This window comes from Mesoplodon densirostris, chromosome 19 (assembly GCF_025265405.1).
Source record: "Mesoplodon densirostris isolate mMesDen1 chromosome 19, mMesDen1 primary haplotype, whole genome shotgun sequence".
Lineage (NCBI taxonomy): Eukaryota > Metazoa > Chordata > Mammalia > Artiodactyla > Ziphiidae > Mesoplodon > Mesoplodon densirostris.
Genome location: NC_082679.1, coordinates 35,344,130 through 35,361,255, shown reverse-complemented (window position 1 = coordinate 35,361,255; position 17,126 = coordinate 35,344,130). Strand labels below are relative to the sequence as shown.

The following is a 17,126-nucleotide window of genomic DNA, read 5'->3' as shown; positions in this document are numbered from 1 at the left end:
GATATCTATCGGGTTGGCCAAAAAGTTCGCTCGGGTCTTTCCACAAGATGTTACGGAAAAACCCAAACGAACTTTTTGGCCAACCCAACAGAACTCTGCTTTTCCAAGCACCTTTTAATAAACAAGAAGAGATTAAACAGGCAAAAGAGCCAATATTACATCTTGTATTCCTTTGCCAAATGATCAGGCAGAGAAAGTGAGCAATGGTCACTCTGTCTTTGATGTGTTCACCTACCTTTTTTATAACCCTATTCTGAAAAGCAATGGGGACCTTAAACACACACAACCTGAGCAAGCAAAGAAGGAAAATTTGGGCAGGCCATGAAAAAGGTAGCCTGTGACCTCTGTTCCAAGGGCACCAGATTTCAGAAACTGCAAGAAGGAGTTGGCCACAGCAACCCTCTCAGGACTAAAACTGCAGAACTGAGTTGGCGGGGGGGAGCTGGAGAGTTTCCTGAAAATAGAGGCCTGTCGGCTTATAAAACCCACCTCAGCTGCTTCTGGCGAGTAAGGACAGTAGTCAAAACTGTAGGAAGCCAAGAACAAGTCCACATTTGACAAATCACTCCCTTCAAGACAGTGATGTCGACCGTAATAAAATATTTTGGCAAGGCTGGAAATGTACACCCGTGGGAATCTGGAAGGATGTGACAGATTTTTGTTTTCCCGGCCCTTTATCAGCAAGTTAATTATAGCACCTGTACGATCTATTCTGAGCTTTAGAGAAAGGCAGTTGGCTGTGTGAAACCAAGATGCTGCTCTCCTGGGCCTGGAAAAGACAATGACAGTAGTGCTGACGCATGAAAATATGCTATCTGAGCACAATATAACGATGAGCCAGACAGCACAGCTGGATGAGAAAGAGGCATATTCTGTAGATACATGGGCGTGGCAAACCTTAGAAGGACACACAACACCTATGTACACAAACACACACACACACATGACCACATATATCTCCAGAGCCTGTGCAACTCTGGTCCTGTTACGTTCGGGGCTGCTTCTTCACAGAGCAGACTGTACCTTCACAGCTGTAACTGTACACTGCCACCGCTGACCTGTCCGCCAGATTTTCATCATGATGCCAGCTCACAGCCATTTTCCCCATGCCAAAGTACGGTTCCTCTTTCAGGTATGGCATTTTCGGAGGATCCATGAAATTCAACAAAGTTACGTTGTAGGCTGCTCGGTTCTTCATGTCTATCTCGTCTTGTCCGTCAAAGGATGACCCCATGCCAACCCTGGGGAAATCCGGACCTATACACACTGGCACGGCATCGATATTGGCTTTCTCCTTAGCAGCGAGTTCTTCCAAAGCCTGGATGGTCTCTACCTGCAGGTAGTCGTTGAGCTTGAGGAAGGTTTGACAGGCGGCAGCTACTTCGGCCTCGTGGTACTTTGCGTCACAGCCTTTCACTGGCCAGGGTACCGTAAAGAGCCTGGTGTTCAGGTACTTGTAGGTGCAGCCGGGGTTACCGATGAGGATGCGAGAGACTGGAGTGAGCACATCTTTGCCTTGGATCCTCACCAGGTCCCGAAATAAGCAGCCGTGCTTGTGCAGCGTGAGAAACGCTTCTTGAACCTCTTTATGGAGCTCCTCAGGGATGCTGGCGGCTTCTCGGAGAATTAGTTTAGGATATTTCAGCTGCCACTAAAACAAAAGTGAAGCAAAATATGCATTTATGGATAGCTATAATTTTACTATTTCCAAAAGTATGTGTTTCTTTGTAAGCTTTAGGAGAAAAAAAGACTGTCGGGGGTTATTTCCAAACAGGATTCATACCTCTCTAGCCTAAAATAGAAAACTAAATAAAACAAAAGTCATCAACTCCCCAGCCAAGAGTTTTCAGTCCAAGCTCGAACAATTGAAAACAATTATAAACAAAATGATAATCATTTGGTCTTTGGTCTCCCCAGCTCCCTCTATGACCACTTCTCCCCAACCTCAACCTGTCTTCCAGCCTTCAGTCCTCCAAAAAACACATTATTCATTAACTGCTTGATACCTATTTTTTAAGTGCTTACTGTGTGCTGTGTACTCTTCTAAATGATTTATACACAGTAACTCATTTACTTCTTACAACTTTACGTGGCAGTACTATTATTATCTCCAGTTCATAGATGAGAATACTGAAGCAGAGAGACATTCTAAAAACTTGCCCAAAGTCACACATAGCTGAGAAATAGGAGAGCTGGCATTTGAAGCCCCGGGGCCCCAGAGTCAAGCTCCAGAGCATGAGTTCTCAACCACAAGATTGCACGGCCTCTCAGTAAATGACCAACTGGTTTCTGCTTCAACGCTTCCACGGAAGGAGAAATCACTTCACTTTGCAAATTACGACACTGAGTCCCATGAACACAACAGCCGTGATAATTTTGTTCCCAGCTATACTACTAGTGCCCAGAATGTACTTGGCAAATGCTGGATGGATGAATAAATGAATGAATGAATGAGGTATCCCACTGCAATTTAGAAAGTTGTAATAATTCTATTGGTGTCACTGGAGGAGAGTACTATAAGATAATGCCCTCCTCTAATACAGAAATACAGGGATTTATCGATAGAGTTTAGGACTTCATTAACTTTTCAGCTACCACTTCCGGCTCTAACATGTGAATTGGCATCAAGCCAGAGTTCCCTGATTCTACCCAGTGAAACTGAGCTTTTTTAAAACCAAAGCACAGGATTTCACATTTACCCCTATAAAGTGTAATGTGACTGGTACCTTTTTAGTATTGTGCTGCCTACCAGTTTTGACACTTTTCTTCTATATCTTCATTCAATAATCGTTCATATGATAAACAGGGCAAGACCATTATTCTTCCATACATTTTTTATTCATTCAACTATGTCTACAGAGCACCTACCAAACACTAGACAGAGATAAGGTCCCTGTCCTCATAGAGCTTTCTACCAAATCAGGTAAATAAAGAAAAGCAATCCCAAGTTGTGTTAAGCACTGGGACAGAAACAAACCAGTGGGAAATCTGTCATTAGAGTAGGAAACTCTCACTTGGAGCTGGCGTTTAGGCTGAGCTCTTCAGGAAGAGAAGGCACCAGCCACATGATGAACTAGAGAAAGACCTTCCAAGAAAAGGGACCAGAAAATCCAAAGGCACTGAGGATGGGGACCAGCCCATTCTAGAGACAAAAAGAAGAGCAGTTTTACCAGATCAGAAGAGCCAAAGGCAGAGCGACATGCAATGAAGATGAAGAAGAAGGCAGAGCTGGATCACACAGAGCCTGGGAGGTCAAAGTAAGGAACCTGGATTTGACTCCAGATTCAGTGCAGTGGAGGACTTCAAAGGGCGAAGAGCAATTTGATGTACATTTTATAAAAACCACTCAGTTAAAATATTGGGCATGGATTGGAAAGAGGTAAATGTCAAAGTGGAAAATTCCATCAGCTGCTATTACAACCATCCAGGAGAAAAGTGATGATGGTCTGAAATAGAAACAGAAATAAACAGACAGGTAAAATAGGTATTTTATAGGCAGAGCAAATAGAGACAATATGAATTAGATGTGAGGGAGGAAGAAGGGAAAGAAATTACAGATGACTTCCAGATCTCTGCACTTAATAACTGAATAAACAATTCACTATTTTTTAATTAATTTATTTTATTTACTATTTTTTATTTTTGGTTGCATTGGGTCTTTGTTGCTGTGCACCGTCTTTCTCTAGCTGTGGCGAGCGGGGGCTACTCTATGTTGTGGTGCGAGGGCTTCTCATTGCGGTGGCTCCTCTTGTTGTGGAGCACGGGCTCTAGAGCGCAGGCTCAGTAGCTGTGGCGCCCGGGCTTAATTGGTCCACGGCATGTGGGATCTTCCCAGACCAGGGCTCGAACCCGTGTCCCCTGCATTGGCAGGTGGGTTCTTAACCACTGTGCCACCAGGGAAGCCCTACTATTTTTTAAAATAAGAAAGACTGGGGCAAAACAAAACAGGTAGAAGAACAGGAGGGAATGAGGAGCTCCATTTTGAAGCTGTAGCCATGAAGATGGCAACGAAATCTTCAGATGGAGATGAGGAGGCATCTGGAGCCCAGAGGAGACAGTGGGGCTAGGGAAGTCAAGGTGGGAGCTGTCAGCACGGCACACAGTTGACCTGGGAATGGCTGAGATCTCCTAGGGGAACAGCACAAACATAGAAGCGAACCCGAAGCCATTTTCTGAGTCACAGAGGAAGGCTCAACAGAGGAAACCTTTGAGGTGGAAAGCCAGGAGAGTGTATTATCGCAGAAGCCGATGAAGAGGAGCATCTCAAGAAGGATGCAAGAGTCAGCTATGTCAGCTGCCCCTGAGAAGCCAAGTGAGATGGGGACAGAAATTATCCACTAGATTGGGCAGCACGGAAATCACTGATGACAATGACAAGGGCAACTTCAGCAGAGTGAGGGGGGTGAGAGTCGGATGGGACTCAGCTGATGATGGAACGAAAGAGGAGGCGGTGGAGATGGCATTTATATATCTGTTGGCATGGTTTTGCTATGAAAGGGAAGAGAAAAAATGGAGCTGTTGATGCAAGGGAACGCTAGACCAAGGGACAATCTTTAACAGTGGAAGACGGAAGGGTACTCTAGGGTTTGTCAGCATACTCATGGGAATGATACCAGAAGAAGAGGTTGATGGTACAGAAGAGACGGTGATTAACTACAGAAGCAAAGTCCTTGAGTGTCTCAAGCAGGGGGATAACTATGTGAGGCTGGAAATTCAGGGAAGGTTTCTTTGAGAAAGTGACCAGGAGGATACAGAGGACCTGCCAGGTATGGAGTTTGGGGGGAAAGCCTGCCTTGAAGATGAAGTACTGAACTGCTGGGCCCTTGAGGCTGATAGGAAAAGAAGCAGATGTGGTCAGAGGTGAGAGGGACATGAGTTATCAGTGAAAAAAAATTTTTTTGAATACTTTCCCATGTCATTATTATCGTTTTATTTTTAGAGTATTGTTTTCAATGTTAAGGTATTTACATGTGATACTCATATGGTTATGTGAATTTCCCAGGTCCTTGGAGTTATAATTCCCCTGTATTAAATATATCTTCACTAGTCTCCAGGCCCAGACTATACTGAACAATAGCAGCAAGAGTGTATGTATATGTGTCTGTATTATTTCCAGGCTTCTTCCTCTCTCAGTCCCAGAGGGAGTATGTTTCAAAACCAAGTTCTTGGGGATTACCTTACTTTTCTTTAATATTTTATACTAAGGATTATTTAAAGAACACTGGAATTGTTAAGAAAGTACGGAGAAATTTCCTTTTAATCACTGCTGCTAGTTAGATGTGCCTTCAAGTATACTGAGGCCTCAGGGACCTGCTCCGAGAATCGCCAGTTTAGCGACAAAATTAGAGTTACTGCTCATGGCTCCAGAATGTTCTATCTCTTGCTTACTAGATTATATTGCACTCTTCATGAGTTGTGTAAACAGAGAGTATATTTCTGTCTCTGTTGTTCTACTGGGATAAAAGAGGTATAGAAACCAGAAATCCTAAATGGATCCCTGGTGGTCTCAATGACAGTTGATAGTGGTGCCACCTAACTCTGCTTTTTGTCACGTTATGATCACACACCTCACACAGGCATGCTGAGAAGCAGGGCAGTCCTACTATGCTTTCCTAGTAAAGTCATTTTCCCACATTCAGACTTGACTAACTCATTTCTCTTCTTTTACTTCCTCAAACTTACTGCATCCTTTCTACTATTTCTTGCATTCTGGATCTGGCAGAATAGGCTAGACGATACTGTAGTAGCAACCCTCAAATCTCAGTGGCTTCACCCAACAATATTTCTTGTTCACTTCACATATTATTTGTGTGTTGGCAGAGAGTCACTACCCATTAAAGTAGTAACGCAGGGGTCCAAGCAGCCACCAGATGGTTACAATGCAAACGGAAAAAGAGTGTGCTGGAGGGCCTGGCACTGGCAATGAAACTCCAGGCTAGAAGTGATGGCTATCATTTTTCATTGGACAGAAATAGTCACGTGTTTCATCGAATATGAGAGGGCCCAGAACTGTAATTCTACTTTGGGACCCAAAAGCTGGGTGACAGGGGAGGGATGGAGAACCATTTAGCAAACAGCCCTAATGATCGGCACACATTCTTAGCTAGTGATTCGTTTATTTTCACTTAAGTGTCCCTCCTTCACCCCTGAAAGACCCCCTGAAACTCAGTCATCTACCTATTATCAAATTTACAATCTTATCTGAATTTAAATCTGCTTTCTCCTTCCAGCCTATTCCAGTATAGGAAGGATCTTTTCTCCCATCCAAATGTTTCTGATCTTATACTCCCGTCAGTAACAAATTTTGAGCATATACAGTAGTGTCCAAATCTTTAGCAATTGGCTCTCTGGGGAAAAAAAAAAATCAGCCTTGATTTTTAGTGTTTCCTGATTTCTTTGATGTAAATATATAGATTTATATCAACAGAAAAAAATCACACATAAATTGAGAAGGCTCTCAATTAAATACAGAAAAAAAAAACCTTAACTGCACCAGGTCAGAAAAAACACAACTTAACATTATATTTGTATTATATTACATTTAGTTTAGTTTTACCTATCAAGTTTGCAAAAAACAAAATTTTATCATGGTAATACACATTGTTGCTGAGAACAAAATCAAATACTCTGATAGTCTGCAATTAGGAAGGCAAATTATTACAACCTTGCTTAAGGCCAATTGGACAAGATCTATCAGAACCTAAACATGTTCATATCTTTTCATCTAGTTATTCTACTTCCAAGAATTTGTCATAGGGAAATAATTAGAGAAATGTACCAAGACTATAAGGATATTCACCATACTGTTGTCTATAATAATTAAAAACTGAAAACCACCAAAATGCCCAAAGAGAGGAAAATGGTACATTCATGTGATGAAATACTAACGTAACACATTCTAGAAGAATTTTTATATGTTTTATGAAAAACGTTAAGTAACAAACTACTGCGATACAAGAAATCAGTAACAAGATACTTAGACAATAGGGTCGTAGTTTCATAAAAAGAAAAAAAAGTATATATGTAAATACTCATAGAAAAGAAGACTTGGAAAAAAAATACAGCCAAAAGTTTCTGGTGGTTATCTCTGGGTAATGTACTTGGGTGTAATTTTAATTTTCTTCTTTAGACATCTGTATAATTTTCAAATTTTCCAAAATAAATGTAGAATACTTTTTAAATCAGAAAAGATGTTACATTAGAAAATTCTTAATGTCACGACATCTTTCGTATGTGCCAAGAGATTCTTTCTGATGACTCTAAATTTAAAAAAAATTTCAAGATAACTTCTGGTACTGTCTAGATGTGACTTGGAATGTTGCTCAGTGCTCTATCTAGGAAATTTTGATTTTACCACAGGGAACACCAATAACTGGATAATTTTGTCATAATCTCCAAAAACTGCAAGAGAGAAAATCCCCAAGCCTAAATGCCCTTTATTGTATATAAAGTTATTAGATTAGTGCCTGGCACATAAAAGTGCCACGTGGTGTTTGTTAAATTTTTCTTTAAAGACAACAACAGGTAACTCTGGAAAAGAAATGAACATTAAATAATATTAGTTCACCCTGTCAAACAAATAAGTTCACTTTCCATTTTGGACAGGTACAGGTAGAACATCAGATATCACATGATAATTTGGAACAGCTGTTGGCACATTTTCAAATATGTTAGAATTTTTTTTTGTTTAATCCCATTAAAGTTTTTCCAGGGAGTATACAGTCATGCAATTATATTAGTAGTTGTCTGGTCACATAATATATTTCTTGAGCTCTACAAAAGATTCTATGACATAAATGACGATTATATAGTTTAATAAGTATTTGGAAAGGTATATTTTTTAATTGAAGTAGAGTTGATTTACAATGTTGTGTTAGTTTCAGGTACACAGCAAAGTGAATTCAGTTATACATATATATGTATATATTCTTTTTCAGATTATTTTCCATTATAGGTTATTACAAGATATTGAATATAGTTCCCTGTGCTATACAGTAGGTCCTTGCTGTTTATCTGTTTTATATATAGTGGTGTGTATCTGTTAATCCCAAACTCCTAATTTATCCCTCCCCCACCCACTTCCCACTTTGGTAACCATAAGTTTGTTTTCTATGTCTGTGAGTCTATTTCTGTTTTGTAAATTGGAATGGTATTTTAGATATAAATTGCTAACATGCCAAGCCTTTATCAATGGCTAAAAGATACAGAATGTTAGCTTCTCTGGAGAATAAGCTTTATTTTCTACCTAGTTTAAACCATTATATAAAAATTCTACCTCCTCCTCTCACATGAAGGGATGGTTCTGAAACAATTTCATCATATGGAGAAGCCAGACATGGCATTAAATGAATAAGATACCAGTTTACAGGAGGCTCACCTAAATGAAGCCCAATGGAACTCAACCTTTCAGAGAGTGAAATAAAATTTAAAATCTTCAAGTGACCCAGGAAATGCACTTCATGTAAGTGCTAGGATACTCTGATTTCACGGGAGTATATTTCTAATCTGGCTGTTAACAGATTTTGCTGGTTAACATACTTTATATTTTGCACTCTATAGAAATTCGCACTGTATCAGTCATCATATTTTCTATATAATTCTCATTGTAAATTGCTTATGACTTGGCAGCCATCCCAAGACAAATGGGCTAGACACTTATTTGGCCTAGCTCCCAGCTGCAAGATGCTGAGCTGTCTCCCAAAAGAAGCAGGCACTCTTCCCAAGTCACTGCCCAGGCCTTGCTACAGCTCTCACAAGGAGTCTCGTGATCATGTGTCATGTGCTACAAAGTGACACAAAATGTGTGTTCACTCATTCATTCAGTAGTTCATTTTTTGTTTATGGAAAATTTATGGAATATCCATTTGTACCAAACACTGTATAAGTGCCGTAAGTATAATGATAAAAACAAGTTAGGTCCTGTTCCATAGCATTTCATAGTTTAACAGTAGAAACAGAAATAGGAACCAGGAGTTAGAGATTTAAGACTTCTCACAACAGAAGTATGAATACACTAGTATGGGAGCAGGGAATAAATTATTAGGAAGGGAGTCTGGACAATTCTCATTTATTGAATACATATTTATCGAGCACATATTATTTGTAAAGCACAACGTGCTGGAAATACAGAGAAAGCAAAACTTCTGTATGCTCTCTGGGAGCTCATATTTATATATATAGTATAACTATATAGTATACATAGTTCATTCTATACACGTATATATATATAGAATTTTACTTATTTAATATTTACTTATTTGTTTAATGAAATATATTTGCTTTATATTTTACATTGTGTATTGTTATATTACTGTGTATTGATGTATTTTAGATTGTGATATGTGCTACGGAGAAAAACAAACCCAAGTAAGTAAGATAGCAGTGCCAGGGGGGATTGTCGCTATTTTACACAGGATGGGCAGAGAAGGCCTCTGATGAGGTGACATCTGAGCTTAGAAAGGCAAGAAATGAGCACACAAGCCCTGCAGATACCTGGGGGGAAGAGAGTTCCAGGCTGAGGGAACATTAAGTGCAAAGGCCTTGGGGCAAGAGTGTGCTTGGTTTATTCCAGGAAGAGCAAGAATGCCAGAGTGGGAAGAGGAGGAGGTGGGGAGAAGCAGGAAATGAGGGAAGAGAAGCAGTCAGGAGCCAGATCTTGCCCTGCTTTGTAAGTGACTGTCAGGGCCTAGGCTTTTACTCTGCAAAGATGGGAAGCCACTGAAGGGCTTTGAGCAAGTCTAGTGAGCTGATATATGTTTTAAGAAGAACACTACTACTGATGCTATGTTAAAACAGTCTGGAGAAGAAGTTAGGCATGGCAACCATCTGAGAAAGAGATGGTGGTAGCTTTGGCCACAGTGTACACGGCAGAGGTAGTGAGAAGCGTTCCAATTTTTAATATATTCTGAAAGTTACACAAGTGGGACTTCCTGGTATCATCACAGAAGGGACTGTACTGAAGCAAAGTCTTTAAGGATGAGTAGATACTCACCAGACAGAAAAGGGGATGTGGGTACTCTAGACTCAGGGGACAAAAGGTACAAGGGCATGAAAAGATGAGAGGCACAGCAAAGCCAAGGTGTAGTGAGAAACTCTGTATGACAGGAGTTTGAGGCTGGAAACTATGTCAGGCAATGGGGTGGAGACTAGAACAGGGAGGTTGTTCGGGGCCATACAGTCAATGGCCTTGTAGGGTATGCAGAGGAGTTTGAACTTGACCTCAGAGGCAAGAGAGACCCAACAAAATTTACAAAGCAAGGAGTGACAAGTCTGCCATATTTATCGGAACACAATTCTGATGGCGCTGGGGCGGGCACAAGGAACACCAACTAGGAGACTCCTAAAACTGTGCTTGTGGGGCTTCCCTGGTGGCACAGTGGTTGAGAGTCCGCCTGCCGATGCAGGGGACATGGGTTCGTGTCCCGGTCCGGGAGGATCCCACATGCCGCGGAGTGGCTGGGCCCGTGAGCCATGGCCGCTGAGCCTGCGCGTCTGGAGCCTGTGCTCCACAACGGGAGAGGCCACAACGGTGAGAGGCCCGTGTACCGCAAAAAATAAATAAATAAATAAATAAATAAAATTAAAAAATAAAATGGAGTTTTAAAAACAACCTGCCTCAGAGGGTTGTGATAAGATTTGAATGAGCAAATACATATAAAGCACTGAGGACAAGCTGGCAGATGGAAAGCACAAAACGGGGAATGCTGAGGAGGGTGGCACTGTCTCAGGATAAGAGGGGTAGCACTCCTGTATCTGGAATCCAGAGGTTGTTTTCTATGTCATTCCTTTCCTTGTGCTCTATAGTAAACCAACAGAGGTCCTCTCTGCTCTTCTGCTTTGAGTTGCTGCTTTTGTTGTTTTCTTTCATTGGTTTTCTCTACGACCTATCAGAAGAAACCAAAAAACTTCTCTGAAGGCATTGTGAATTTGAGCACAGTATACTGGGGAGCATACGGTATAGCAGAAAGAGCCTGGGTCTTCAGAGTCAACAAATATGGGCTTGAACTCAAGCTCTGCCAGATTTGTAAAATAGGAATGACAGTATCTACCTTAAACACCCTGAGTCTGAAGAAGAGTAGCTGCTGAATATATATTTGTGGAATGAATGAATGAGGCTGCTGTGAGGATGAAATGTGACAGCCTTAATCGAACACTGAGCACAGTCCCTGGCACCTCGTAAGGGTCAATAAACAGACCCAATATGGACCCTGCAAAAAGTCTTGTTTTTATGACTGGCAGCTGGGTTGGCATTCCTGCGGCTAGGACCTGTTTAAGGGACCCAATGTCAGGTCTAAACTTTTTATTTATTCATGTCATTAAAAAGTATTTTTACTTCATCTTTTAAGAGAACAGATTTACTTTACAAAGGTTTGGTTGAAGCACTCCCTTATTATAAGGTGCACTTAAAGTGATTGGATATTGGTATCAGGTTTGTTGTGGGTGTTACTAGCAAGATAAAAGTGAAGCCTTGAAAATAAACTCAAAATGGATTAGAGACCTAAATGTAAGACTGGACACTATAAAACTCTTAGAGGAAAACATAGGAAGAACACCCTTTGGCATAAATCACAGCAAGATCTTTTTTGACCCACCTCCTAGAGTAATGGAAATAAAAACAAAAATAAACAAACGGGACCTAATGAAACTTAAAAGCTTTTGTAAAGGAAACTACAAATAACGAAAAAACAACCCTCAGAGTGGGAGAAAATATTTGCAAACGAAGCAATGGACAAAGGATTAATCTCCAAAATGTATAAACAGTTCATGCAGCTCAATATTAAAAAAACAAACAACCCAATCCAAAAATGGGCAGAAGACCTAAATAGACATTTCTCCAAAGGAGACATACAGATGGCCAAGACACACATGAAAAGATGCTCAACATCACTAATTATTAGAGAAATGCAAATCAAAACTACAATGACGTATCACCTCACACCAGTTACAATGGGCATCATCAGAAAATCTACAAACAGCAAATGCTGGAGAGGGTGTGGAGAAAAGGGAACCCTCTTGCACTGTTGCTGGGAATGTAAATTCATACAGCCACTATGGAGAACAGTATGGAGGTTCCTTAAAAAACTAAAAATAGAATTACCATATGACCCAGCAATCCCACTACTGGGCATATCCTGAGAAAGCCATAATTCAAAAAGGCAAATGCACCCCAATGTTCATTGCAGCAGTATTCCCAATAGCCAGGTCATGGAAGCAACCTAAATGCCCATTGACAGACGAATGAATAAAGAAGATGTGGTACCTATATACAGTAGAATATTACTCGGCCATAAAAAGGAATGGAACTGGGTCATTTGTAGAGATGTGGATGGATCTAGAGACTGTCCTACAGAGTGAAGTAAGTCAGAAAGAGAAAAACAAATATCATATATTAACGCATATATATGGAACCTAGAAAAATGGTACAGATGAACCGGTTTGCAAGGCAGAAGGAGAGACACAGGTGTAGAGAACAAACATATGGACACCAAGGGGGGAAAGTGGCAGTGCAGTGGTGGTGGTGGGATGAATTGGGAGATTGGGATTGACATATACACATTAATATGTATAAAATGGATAACTAATTAAGAACCTGCTGTATAAAAAAATAAATAAGATTCAAAAATTTTTTAAAAAGTGAAGCTTTGATAGTTGTTCTGTTTGCCTTGGAGTCTCCTTTTGTGGCTCAGCGTATGGCTGGCTCACAGCACCTGGGCTATCCTTGGTGTTTAATTGTTCATGCACTACTTTCACCATACAAAAGCTAAAAAGGCTCAGAAGTTGCTTTATAATAATGTGCATTACCATGTACCAGAAAGCTCCTATCTATGAAAATATTAGCAAGGATTTAAGAACTGATTACATTTGGGGGGTTTACCTGTTTTAAGGATACTTTTTAAAATTATTTTTTTCCTGATTACAAAATACATGTTCATTTAGATAATTTGGAAAACTAGAAAAGCTCAAAAGAGAAAAGTCTACCAGTCTGGGATATTACATTTCTGTATCAGTCCCTCAGATTGTTCTAGAGGCCACCCCCCTGGGGAGGAGTATTTGTGTGTAAAACAAAATTAAAATCACACCAGATATTATTATATGTCTTGCTTTTTAAATGAGCTAATGCATACATTAATTCATTCACCCATTCAAGCAAACTAATTAAATACCTACTAGGTGCCAGGCCCTATATACAGTACAGAGGATGAGGGAAAGGAGCATATAAAATCATTACAATAACCTGAGATAATTAAGGTACACATGAAGTACTACAAGTGCACACAAGAGGGAGCAGAGACAACCTCTGGGCTATAGACGTGTCAGGGAAGCATCCTACAGGAGATGACATGTGAGCTGTTACTAATAACAGGTAACACAGAAGTTCTCCAAGGAAGGAATATGGAAAGGACGTAGCAGGAAGACCCAAAATATAATACTGCACAGCTAGTCTGAGCTACTGCCAAAACCAGTGTGGGTAAAAAGGTAAGAAAATGGGGAAGACGAGGCTGGAAATGCAGGAGTCGGGCAACAGACAGCCATTGTGGGATTTGAAGCAGAAGGTTGACATGCTTGGATTTATGTTTTGGTTTAAAAAAAAAAAAAGTCTACTACAGCTTTAAGGATTAAGAAAGAGGGGCAGGGCTTCCCTGGTGGCGCAGTGGTTGAGAGTCCGCCTGTCGACGCAGGGGATGCAGGTTCGTGCCCCGGTCCGGGAGGATCCCACATGCCGCGGAGCGGCTGGGCCCGTGAGCCATGGTCGCTGAGCCTGCGCGGCCGGAGCCCGTGCTCCGCAATGGGAGAGGCCACAACGGTGAGGCCCGCGTACTGCAAAAAAATAAATTAATTAAAAAAAAAAAAAAAAGAAGGAAAGAGGGGCAAAGAAAACTAGAGCAATCCATAAAAGGGCTGACCAGGTGAAAGGTAGTGAAGTTCTAATGACAATGGAGATGACAGATGATGTCCTGGAACTGAGAATGCAAGGGAGACCTGGGATTCTAGATGGGTAAGCTCATTCTTTCTTCTTTCCATGGTTACTGAGAATCAGCTATATGCACGACAAGCATATGCTAGGTGCTGGAGAAACCAAGCTGATGTGGCCCAATTCTCATACCCCAAGAGCTAACATTCTGGTAGGAAAGAAGAGATGAAAAGGTACTATTTTTACTGCTCAGCATGCCTTTCTTTCCTTCTTTGGAACAGGGCTCCAATTTTCCTTTGGGAAAACCATCCATCTCTGACTCACACTCCATGCAATGTGAGTGGGAATGGTCATACTCCAACCCTACTCCAAGAGTGGGTGCAGAAACTAGGCCAAGCAAACAGGAGCATCTCACTCCCCTGAACACAATGACTGATTCAGGGATAGGCACATGCCTCTAACCAGGCCAACGAGATCGTTACTGGGGGAATCAGACAGACCAGGAAAAAAGAAATCACCACCTTCTTCTAAGATCCAATGTGCTTAAGACCACATACCCCCTGGGCTGTCAGAGTCCTCCTGTACTATCAGGGGAGAGCCTATCTAGCATGCAGCCACACAGAAAAAAGCCAAGCCAAGAAACAGAAAAACAGTGATCAGATGACATCTTTCGAGAAACTGGATTCGGCCATGTGCTCCTTGACATCTAAGTTAAGTAAGTCAATAAATTCCCTTTTATGTCACAATGAATTTGTTTGTGACTTTGTCACTTGTAATTGAAAGAGTGCTGACTAATTCAGGGGGAGAGACACAGAATCGCACAACTGCAATACAAGGTGATAGGTACAATCAAGTTATTTATAAGTTACAAGGAGCACAGCAGAGAGTGCAATCAATTCTATTAGTAGGTGAGGTAAGTAAAGAAACTTTCACAAAGGAGGCGATGTTTAAGTGACGTCTTGAAAACTTAGTCATCTGGCAACAGGATAAGGGGCAAAAGAATATTCTATGCAGAAGAAACAGAAGGAGCAGAGACAAGGAGTGAGGAAGAACACAGGATGCTCGGGGAAGAAAAGACAGTCGACTGTGCTAAAGCACTAAGTTCAGAGCAGAAAGCAGACTGTGCAGGCATTTATATATTCTGGGGGTGAGGAGACACTGGATGACCAACTCAGACCATTTCACCTCTCATTTAACCTCTCTAGACCACAGTGGCTTCATAGGTAAAATAAGGTAGAGCAGGAAAAAATCAGTGCAAATTGACAAATATTAAAAGACCTTACCTGCTGATAGAATTCATCATCTTTGGGGGTCAGATAAGGAAGCCAAGTGTCTTCAAGCTCTTCGAGAAGCCTCAGTTTCTGTTTAAAAATAATAATGATTACAGGTGAATATAAACTGACCCAAAACATAAGACAATCCCTTATTTTTTCCCATAAGAGACTACCCTCCAAAATTTAGCCAACTTGAATGTAGAAGCTTTTCGAGAGAGAAATTAGTCAAAAGTCAATTATAAAATGCATTAATTTAATTACATGCATTTAAATTATACACCATATAAAACATTAACTTAGACATAATCATTTTATTCACTCTCACATTTCAGGAAGCAATTTGCTTCACTCTTGACATGTATCTTTAACATCAGGGTCTTTTTCTTCATCACTAGAGTCACCTTTTGAGTTATCCAATCAAACTCAAATTGAGTTATCCAATCAGTTTTCCAGAACAAATCTTTTGGTCTGTATAATCTGCTTGAGACACAGCAGTTTTCGAATCCTTACTATCACTGAAACTCTCCAACCAAGCCACAAGTATCCATTTACATAATGTCAGGGTATTTGGAGAATTTATTCATCCTGTATACATTTATTTGAGATCATATCCACTTACACATTACTTTTTAAAAGTGATGTTTCATCCCTAGAATAATTACTAAATGTATCTTGAATATCTTTGCTTCTTTTCTTTTCCGATTTGATAAAGAAATCTTTTCAAGCACCCACAACTAGTGTTATCTGAGGCCATTTCAAGCTACTATGTCTTCCAAATAGTACCCGTGCTGTTCAAACAAGGTAACTAAGAGAGGACCCCGCATTACAAAGTACTTTATAAGGAACCAAATACATACAAGATGACACCCTCCTTATGAGGGATTTTTTCAAAGAATATCTAACCTTATATTCAAGCATCTGTGATATGTGTGTGTGTGTACGTGACATATAAATAGCATATATATATGGGTACACAGACACACATACACATAGAAATCATCTATATACTATAGAAATTTTCTGAAAGAAAAAAAACAGAAAAGGCAGAAACAAATAAAACTGCAGTACAATGCGTTATTCAGGCTGTTGTCAGCCACTAAGGCACTTTTATAAGAATTAGAAAATGGTGTGCCTTACTCTGGGTTGATGCCCCCCACTCCCTACAGCATGACTTGGAGAACACAAACTGGATTTTAGCCCCAACCTGTCCCAATGGGCACCGTCTTTATGCAGTGAACAACCTGCTCAACCAGACATGGTGGCCCTGAGAATCATCCTCTCCCACCTCTGGGCAGCCTTCTCACACTAACCCATCACAGAGTAGTCCAGAGCAAATACCCCTTCAGGAAGAACGCAAGTCCTTTCTGGATCTTTTGTATAATTATCCAAAGTGAATAAAGAAAAAAGGGAATAGAAAAATAGCAACCAGTTCACCTAAGAGAGGTAAAAGAGTAAACTTTACTCTTATGTAAAATTCTAGTCTGTTTATATAATTAAAGCTTTCTGCTTTGTCTAAAAGGTACTTTCTCATCTGTAATAAGACTGGCTTACCAATTAAACTATGAAGAGTTTTCCTTTACAAAGGACCTATAATACTAACACAAACCATTGGTTTATATAAATCATTGGTTAAGAGGTTTATCTGTTTTCCACATTAGCCATTATTTGGGACCCAGAAAGAACTAATGATGTTTTCACGCCTATACTTGCACATTTATGCACTCCATCACAAACTTAATCAAAACCTATACCTCAATTTTCACTTCAGGTTCAGGAAAGCCTGCATTTTCCTATGAATCTTTTACCAGTCCTTTCTATAGACAGAACACTTACATGCCCCCCAAAAAGTTTTAGTGTTTAAAAAAATGTTAAAGGCTTGAACAATTAAAATGCACATGATACCTCAGACCTTGAGATGGCTCCACCTTACAAATACCACC

General features: G+C 40.4%; 1 protein-coding gene across 2 annotated transcripts in view; it reads right to left on the bottom strand.

The window, feature by feature from the left end:
* The window catches only part of FTO (FTO alpha-ketoglutarate dependent dioxygenase), a 378,421-nt gene that overhangs the window by 260,925 nt on the left and 100,370 nt on the right, over positions 1-17,126 (bottom strand). For both annotated transcript variants that reach the window (XM_060084496.1, XM_060084497.1), the window contains exons 2-3: positions 15,196-15,273; positions 1,024-1,651 (exon numbers count right to left, since the gene is read on the bottom strand). In XM_060084496.1, coding sequence (XP_059940479.1) covers positions 1,024-1,651; positions 15,196-15,273 — 706 coding nt within the window. The remainder of the gene's footprint in view (positions 1-1,023; positions 1,652-15,195; positions 15,274-17,126) is intronic.